This window comes from Brassica napus, chromosome A3 (assembly GCF_020379485.1).
Source record: "Brassica napus cultivar Da-Ae chromosome A3, Da-Ae, whole genome shotgun sequence".
In the NCBI taxonomy this organism is placed as follows: Eukaryota; Viridiplantae; Streptophyta; class Magnoliopsida; order Brassicales; family Brassicaceae; genus Brassica; species Brassica napus.
This window is the reverse complement of record NC_063436.1, coordinates 590,277-599,256: the sequence shown is the minus strand read 5'-3', so window position 1 is coordinate 599,256 and position 8,980 is coordinate 590,277. Positions and strand designations below refer to the sequence as shown.

The window sequence follows — 8,980 nt, the reverse complement described above, 5'->3', positions numbered from 1 at the left end:
ATATAATAGATTAGTTAAATGAAAGGGTGCAGTAACCTTGAATAAGTAGATTTTTCAAAACTTCTTCCCTTTTAATAGTATAGATTGATCTGATTTTAAGATACTTATGCAAAGTTGGAAGCGGATATTGATCAAATAAATATATTTGGTTATATATATTGAAACGGATATTGATCAAATTGTTCATATCCTACATTATAAGCTAACTTGATACGGATATTGATTAAATCAATATAATTGATAACTTAATTGACGGAGTAACATCATTTCAACGGACTAATATCTTTGACCAAAAGATAATCAACATGTAAAATGATAACTAAAAACTTATTTCGGTAGCAGAAACAAGATTTCTACCAAAACAAATATAATTTTATTACAAACATAGAATTCTATTACTCAGCCCACATATCATTTCTCTCTGTAAACAAAAAGTTCTAATCATAAGACGCTAATTAAGTACTGTAGAATATTTTATTCAAGCTAGTATATATCACTCACTTCTCATAAGCTAAAATTATGTAAATAAATTGAACATGATTATTCAATATTCTTTTTTCCGGAAATCTACAGATATATTTCAACACAATAAATGAATAGGTGACACTCCATTCAAATACCAGACACCGGTTCTTGTAAAACCTGAATCGTCTGAAGATACAGTAACCGAGCCGTTATGTTGGTATTCTTCATCATTCATCCACTTCATGTTCGGATACAGAGCTATTATCCATCTCCTTCTCAGGTATGTCAAGCTGCACACTCTCCGGCAGCTCAGTGTTCTGGTTCCCGACAGACATTCCCAAGTCTTCTCTTCTAACCACGTTCAACACAATACCGTTACTCGTTCTCTCAGGCTGTAGAAAATCACCTTCAGTAACTGTTATGCTTGAAGTGTTTGCCGCTGGAGAACTGGGGCTGCTACTAAACCCTCTGGCCAATGCAATGTCCACATCAAGACTCTGAACGAAATCAATGAACTTATTAGCAGAAGCTGTTCTCATCAAAGGCCCACCAGTTCTTGTCCAAGAACTCAACTCCACGCTCTCCGTTTCACTATCACTCAAGTTCCTGAGATTACTGTCGGCGACTAGTTCATCAAGAGAACCAGTAGAGTTCTCTCTTGCAATAACGTTCCAAGAAGGGATTCTTTTAGAAGCATTGAACCTTGTGGTTGAAGCCAAACCGTGATGAGACGAGGCTGCTCTCTCGGCGCTTCTCTTGAGCCTACGCATATGGTTGAGGACAGCTACACACTCATCAAGCGCGAGCTCAATCCCGCAGTTTGCTTTAATGGCTGAAAGCTTCTCCCAAGTGCACCTCCTTCCTTGGTTAGCCGCTTTCTGAAGCTCTACGTGAGTAGGGTTTTGTATAATCTTTGAGTACTGAGCAAGAGTGGCAGGCATTACAACTGTTACATCACCTTCCCACTCTTGAGCAAAGAGCTTTGCGAGTCCACCGAGTGGGAAGCCTAGCTCTAAAACCTGGTTGCATCTATGTTTAACCTCCATCTCCACTAGATGCGCAAGCTACAAAGACAAGACACGCATAACGGTTATAACTAATCATTGACACATTTATCCGGAAGAATCAAACTGTACTGAACTGAAAAGACTAAAACCGAACCGAATTTCATAAATAACCAAAAATCCAAAAACTGAAACAGAACCAAGAACCATATAGATATTTATTTTTTTTTAAATATAAATTATATACATAAAATGTTAATTATATTTAATTTCAAAATAACCAAAAATCCAAGAACTGCAACGGAACAGAGAGTCCAGAGCCGAATAGATATCCAAACTTTTTAAAATACAAATTATATACATAAATTATATTTAATTTATGAATATAATTTATGAATAACCAAATATCCTGAAATCACTATTTATAAACTAAATTACACGAATATTATTTTATCCAAAATATTAAAATTTATATAAATTATCTCATATTTTTTAATCCAAAATTCCGAATTATCCGATATTTAAACTCAAAAACCCGAATTATCTTATGTTTTAATTTATATTATCCGAGATTACCCGCAAGAACAAAGCTATTTTTTTTAGGATATTAACCGGTTCTCAACTTTTCTATCCGAACCAAACCAAAATAATCGAATAGAAACCAAACCGAATTTTGTAAATATCCGAACAGTTCCTAAACTTCTAGAACCGAAAACAGAACGATATCCCTATGCCTAGTTATAACAAAGACCGAACAAAACCGAGTTAAGTATGAGACATATACATACCTTGGCAGCGAATCTTCCACCAAAAGCTCGAACTAAATCCTTTATACGCAGTAACGGAGCAATGTGAGGATTAGCTTGACTGACAATAAAATGATTAACATTAAACAGCTCCTTAAGCTGCATCATCGGCAAATCAACCTCCAAGCTACCATCTCTCCACCTGCGTGCAGACGGTTCAGTACCTTCTTCAGGATCCAAATTAAAAGGCGGATGATACGGCACAATCTCTCCACTTCTATCTTTAGCCATTAGCTCCTGAGCCTCAAAGAGACCAGGAAAGGCGCAAGAAGCAGTCACCGCGCTCCATATAACCACGTGAGGCGAAGTCAAATAGTTAAGACACCGAGGCGGCTCGTGCTTCCTCGGGGAGCAAACCGTTATCCCCAGTATCCTCCCCGTTAGATCATAAGCCTCTTGGAACGTGAGGTTGCACGTGAGGCTCCTAAGCATGCACTGCAGCTGTCTTATATCGTGTAACGCCCCTTGCGTCATGACGCGTTTCACGATCGTGAAAACGCCTCCGAGCTGGTCAAAGAACTGTAAGGACTGCAACGAGTTCTCGAAGAAGCCTTGCAGCTCGGGCCAGGATCTTGACGCCACGACCGAGCAGATTATCGAGCCGACGCTTGAGCCAGCAATGATCCGAGGCAAGAGCTTGTGCTCGACAAGAGTCTTGACCACTCCTACATGAAACGCGCCTAGAGACGCCCCGCCGCTTAGAAGCAGAGCCGTTCTACCAAAGGCGTGGCGCGTCTCGTGCATAAAAGAAAGCTTCTCATCTAAAGAAAGATCCTCTAACGAGTCAGAGTTGTTACAGACCATTCTCAGCTGAGTAGAGACCTCGTCTATATACTCTTTGATAAGCCTAGGAACCTGGAGTCTGCCTTTGTGAAGCTCAGAGTTACACATGTTACCGAGGTTCCTCACGAGATCGGCTCTCATGCAGAACATGATCTCTCTAAGGGACGCTTCTTGGCGACGGTGGAGAAGCTCGTTGAGCTTGTTCTTAACCAACTCTTCGTCGTAAAGATCAGACTCGTTTAACATCTTCGAAGTCGTTGTTGTCTCCTTCTCCAGCATCTTAGCGGCGTGAGACCATTCCTCGTAAGTCAGAGCAGTTCGCATCATGTTCCTCCAGAACTTTCTTCGGTAAGCCATCTCTGACTTTATCTTCACGTTCGTGTAACGTTTCAGCGCGAAGGCGATGACTGTGACGACGGCTAAGATCCCTTGAGGGTTTTTCCGGGGGTGGAACCACGACACGAAGGGTGTAATAACCAGCTTAAATGTACGGAACCAATGCAGGAAGAAGCGTAGGAGATCGCGTCTGAGCTGTGTTATTGATTTGCAGAACAAGACTCTGAAGGCGATGGTTCGGCCTATGATGGATGTTGGTCCGATTGAGAAGGGATCTACATTGGCCTCGTTGCTTATATGATCCATCAGAAACTGCAAATGTAACAAAAGTCAGAAACTTGACGATGGAGAGAAACAGAGTCTTAAACAGAAACAGAGTATTGTTGGAATTTTAAATCAAGTCTGAAAATTTTTGTTTACCCAGATTTTTAATATCAATGAATCTATGAAAACGAGATCGTAAACCCAGAAAATAACGAAATTACCTGAATCGAGAAGCAAGAGGAAACGTAAAACAGAGGACTTTACTTGGGAACAGAGAAGCAATCAGAAACAGAGGAGGGAAAGAGAGAGAGAATAATTAAATCATAGATTGCATTGGGAATCGCGACGAGATAAGAGAGGGAGATAATGGTGACGCTGACGCAAGCTCCGACACTGCCGAGATATGGCAGATCACGAGTCACGACAGCTTTTTTTTTTTTTTTTTTTGTTCTGTTCTGTTCTTTTTTTTGTTTGTTCTGTTCTTAAGCACTTTTTTGGATCAACGTGAGAGAGAGAGACAACAAGAAAAATAAGATTTACGCGAGAAACGGCATAGTGGTTTCGTTTGAATAGGTTAAACAACTAGTAGTTTATGAAAAAATGACAGATTGTTTTATTTGGACGCCGAGTTTTTTGTTTTCTTCTCTAAACGCTGCGTTTCACAACAAATTACTAATGTGGGAGCAAGCAAACGCTGATTGGGAAATATTCGTGTCATTTCTAATTATAGACATTCCATTACTGTTTTAAAATTAGGATGAACAAACGATTTGTTGAGTTATTGAACGTGTAATGCAAGACCATAGGATAACAGCAAATAACCCAGCGCTTATCTTCTAAACAAATATTAAAGTTTTATCATCCAGGGCTAGTTTATAACATAGCGTTTAAGTTTATATACAACCAAAACCCAAAAATTTTTGTCCTTTGAACAAACTCAAGACTTTTTTTGTATATATATCTATTATCTATCTGTTATATTCTTCTTAGTATTCAGGTTCAGGTATGCTATCTAACACAGGTCTCCACCCTCCATTACATTCAAGATTATCATCATCATCAGTATGCAAAACTTGTTTCTCAAGAGTCTGGTACATCATCTCATGGACCGACCCTCCGTGAAGCAGCTTCTCCAACTCTTGCTTACGCACAACGATCTTCATTCTCACAATACTCATGCTTTTGTTGTCATCTCTGTTGCTCTTGCTTTCATCAGTATCACCATGATGTTGTTCATCTTCTTCACTTGGTAATCTTTCTTCTGGTTTCACCTCAGGATCAGCAAACCTCACTTTCTTGGTCTTTTTCTTGTTTATTGTTGTTGGTAGGAGGTAGTAGAGACGACCAGAGAGAAGCTTAGCATCAGGCTGAAGATGACAACTAGTATTGTTGTCGAAGACAGAATGGCCAGAGAACTGAGCAAGGATGTGATGAACACAAATGGGTTTTCTATATTCAAGTACCTTCCCATCATTTCTCACTATCTTTATCAATTTCTTCTCCATTACTAAACAGTTTCCCATCTTCTTCTTCTTTCTTTGCACTTTTTTTTTTCTTCTGTGTTTTTGTTTGCTTGGAGATTTGTGTTTGTATATTTATAAGAGTTTTTGAGTTTTTTTTTAGTGCCCCCGTTGGCGGTTAGTGCCATATCAGGTAGACCCCGGTTTGATTCTTCCATCTTCTCCTTTTTATTACTTTTATTGTGGGTGGGGTGGTGTGGTGTGGTCGGGGTGGTGCATTTTGTTCATTGTTCTATGTATCCTCTATATATGTGATTTTTTTCCTTCTTTACGAAAACATATTTGGGTTGGTGGTCCACGGATACAAGATTTGTGTTTGTATATTTATAAGGTATTTGTCTCTCAGAAATACGGTAGAAATGAGTAGAGGTAAAACTAGAGGATGAGAAGTGAATTTGTGGTCAACGCAAACCATTTAAATGGTATATACGTAATTGGTGGGTGTGGGTCGGTAGAAATGAGTAGAGGTAAGAACTATCAAATGTTTGTGCCAAAATGGATTCACTTTCATCTTATGTATTACTAGTAATGTTCAAGGTCAACGATCGATTAGCAATAAACGCACACAGTAAAATAATGCGGTATTGACATGATATAATGTATGTTCTAGCATATTGTAGGGCTTTCCCATAATGACGGATATACAAATTTGTTGTATATAAGGAATTAGAAACCAAAAAACTATACGTTGTCCACAATAAAAAAAATTCATCTAATAAATTATATGAGTCATAGGGAGTTAGTTCTACTTAAAGATCACATTCCAAACCAGCTCTCTTTTTGAACTTATCTAATTAAGAAATTATTTTGGAATATAGAATGGTAAAATGTTATGTTACATGAAAACAACAAATTCGCATTCAAAGTATAGACATCAAACGCTTATAATTAGTGTGACAATTAACCATAGCTTAACGTTATAAACTTGACAAAATAAGCATGCCATTGAATTTTGCTTAAGGCATCGAGTACGTTTCCTGTGTTATAGTGGTGGCAGAAAAATATTGTTTACGGTATCTCAATGGCTAGAATTATTTTTGGAAAACTTTAACCAAAAGCTCTGAACATAAACATGTCACTAAAGAATCAGAGATTCTTTTTTCATTCTCTTTGGAAAAGTACAAAGAGCCCTTTCGTGATCCCAAGTGACGAAGGCAAAAGGAATTTAGATGTCTCAGTCTTGCGTTCCCATGCTTTTGGTCGGCTCACGTGCTACCCTCCACCAAATCTACTTACGTCACGTGAGTAGTCCTCTGTTGTTGGTACGTGGTAGGCGCCGTCCAAAGACCTCTTTTTCGTTAGAGTATCTCAGAAGGCTTAAACCCAAATATAGGCCCATTAATAGTTAGAAGTCCATATTTTAATGAAGATATGTACAACATTTATTGGGACTGGGAGTTTCGTACATGACATGTGTGGGAGTAGAAAGCCTAAATGTGTGCTTCTGCCAAGTGCAAGACGACGGAGTATGGCTGTATGCGTACGTCATAAACCGGTGCCCTTGTAAGATCAAAGAAACTAACAGACTAATCAACCCTTCTCGGAAGGAACCGCCCTTGGAAGAGTTCTCAATGTGGGGAGGCGTTCCTCGGGAATGGCGGTTCTCAGGGGATGCAGAAGAGTTATTATCGTCCAGCCCCCTACCCTAACTCCATCGGGCAGGGATAATCATTCCGGTCCCCGAAGATGAAAAAATGTTGTCATTATTTACCAAGAGATGTTATTACATAAAAATCTATAATAAAATTAAGTTATTTTAATGATAACTTATGTTTAAAACCAAGACAAAAGTAAGCCTAAAAATTAGTTTATGTAGTAAAGTTGTTTCGTTTTCAAAAATTATAACAATTTGGCTATTGCAACCAAAACTATTTCGTACCTTCACACACATAGTTGATTATACGATTATACCAATACGTGCATGTATCATTAAAAAAACAAATTGATTCTTATAATTTTATCTTATTTTTAGATCTCTTTTTTTATTAGTTGGAGTACTACAATTATTTATAGATAATTAAAGACATACATCTAGAATTATTCCAGTCATTGTAGACCACTAAATCAACTTTGGGACACAAGTGCAGCGGCCAGTCTTGCATTTTACTTGATTCTTTGGTGGACACCCATCAGGAATACAGTCACCATCTCCTTTACAATTACCGCCAATAAGAGAACCATGGTCACAAGTACACATATGGTTTTGACATATTACACGTGAATATACTCCGCTGCCCTTGCAACCACGAGGATCACAGTCCTCAACTTTGTTACATCGAGATTGACCTTCACTCCTCATTATCATGCCTTTGTACCAAGAATTAAATTTAAGTCAAACCAAACCAGATGATTGTGTACCTCTATTAAGTTAAAGGAGAGGGAGGTGAAGAAGAAAAACAAAATGTAACTAGTAATAATCATTTTCAATGTTCTTCCCTTAATTTCTTGCTTAATTTTCATAATTCACTTTTTGATGTAGTATAAAAAGTGCATCTAAAATAGTTACAAATTTCATCATTTTTCTCTGGTAGTTGTTCGATTAATATAATATTGCAACTAAAAGGCAAATCTAGATTAAATAAACATGTACAAATTTTCACATATATATTTAATTATCTAACGCCTGAAAAGAAATGACAAAGTTGTGGAATACTTACATGAAGAGATTAGGAGAAGAACAACGAAAATGATTGTAATTTTCTCCATTTCTAAGTTTTTTTCATTGTGAGGGTGATTAGAAACGTATTTATATACGATTTTGGTCACTTTTGTAATGGAAATAACTTCAATTTATATCTTTGACCAAATTAAAATATGACTTTTTTTTACTTCACATACTTCAGAAAAGTTGGATTTTCTATAATTTTCTTCCAAAATAAGACTATACCTAATAGATACATAATCTCCTGTACATTAAAAGAGATAGACTTCTAAAAAGACCCTTTTTAAAAAAAAAAAAAAAATATATATATATATATATATATATATATATATATATATATTCACAAGTTTGCTACTATGAAGTGAAATCATGAAGATTTGTTTTCAAAAAAAAAACTAACGTGTCGTAAGGAGAATGCTTCTCAAATAATCGTACAATATAATGTGTTCAGATACTAATTTTCTTAATCCGTTCATTATTAGTTCATGCATTTTAACATTTGTATTAGTGAATTGAAGTTATATATGTGTTGAATAAAATCATTGTTGAAAGAAAGAAATTACAAAATCATTAAGATTCACATTAATTAAAATGTTGGAATGAAAAAGTTTTTAGAAATTGAAAGTTTCATACCTTTCCGAACTTGGTCATGATTGAGGTTTATGTACACAAATACAACAAATAATTTTGATTAGTTATGAATTAAGAAAACTGAGGTGAAAAATACCACACATAAAATCAGATCTCTAATTTAGCCAAATATTAATTTTATTTACAGAATTTTCATATTATACCAAGAATTAGAAACATAATTAGATTGCTAAAAAAATAAGAAATAAAAAAAGCTTTAAAGAAAAAAAGAAAATTCGCGAAATCGATTAAAAACAGATTTTTTCACTCGATTGTATCATATTTTTATTATATTTACCAAGAATATTTTTAATAAGAAAGTACACATTATTAGTTATATATTACGTAAAATTTACTGCTCAACAATATTGACACGATGCCCAACCATTTTGATTGATATTCTTAAAGTATGGTCCAATAATTATGTATGTAAAATAACTTCAGAATATTTGTTCTATATTTATTTTATTTTGCTTTATATTAATGAAAAAAATAAGTATAGGTAAAATA

General features: G+C 36.0%; 2 protein-coding genes across 2 annotated transcripts; both read right to left on the bottom strand.

Annotated features, from left to right (window-relative positions):
• Window positions 1-507: 507 nt before the first annotated feature.
• Window positions 508-4,100, bottom strand: LOC106428475 (triacylglycerol lipase SDP1). The gene is made up of 3 exons (XM_048768213.1): window positions 3,880-4,100; window positions 2,258-3,706; window positions 508-1,529 (listed from the first exon to the last, which is right to left on the bottom strand). Exons 2-3 carry the CDS (start codon window positions 3,698-3,700, stop codon window positions 693-695), a joined length of 2,280 nt encoding a protein of 759 aa, XP_048624170.1. The 5' UTR covers window positions 3,701-3,706; window positions 3,880-4,100; the 3' UTR covers window positions 508-692.
• A 141-nt stretch (window positions 4,101-4,241) lies between these two features.
• LOC111214533 lies at window positions 4,242-7,236 on the bottom strand. Its single transcript, XM_048768220.1, has one exon. It carries the CDS (start codon window positions 5,179-5,181, stop codon window positions 4,645-4,647), a length of 537 nt encoding a protein of 178 aa, XP_048624177.1. The 5' UTR covers window positions 5,182-7,236; the 3' UTR covers window positions 4,242-4,644.
• Window positions 7,237-8,980: the final 1,744 nt, after the last annotated feature.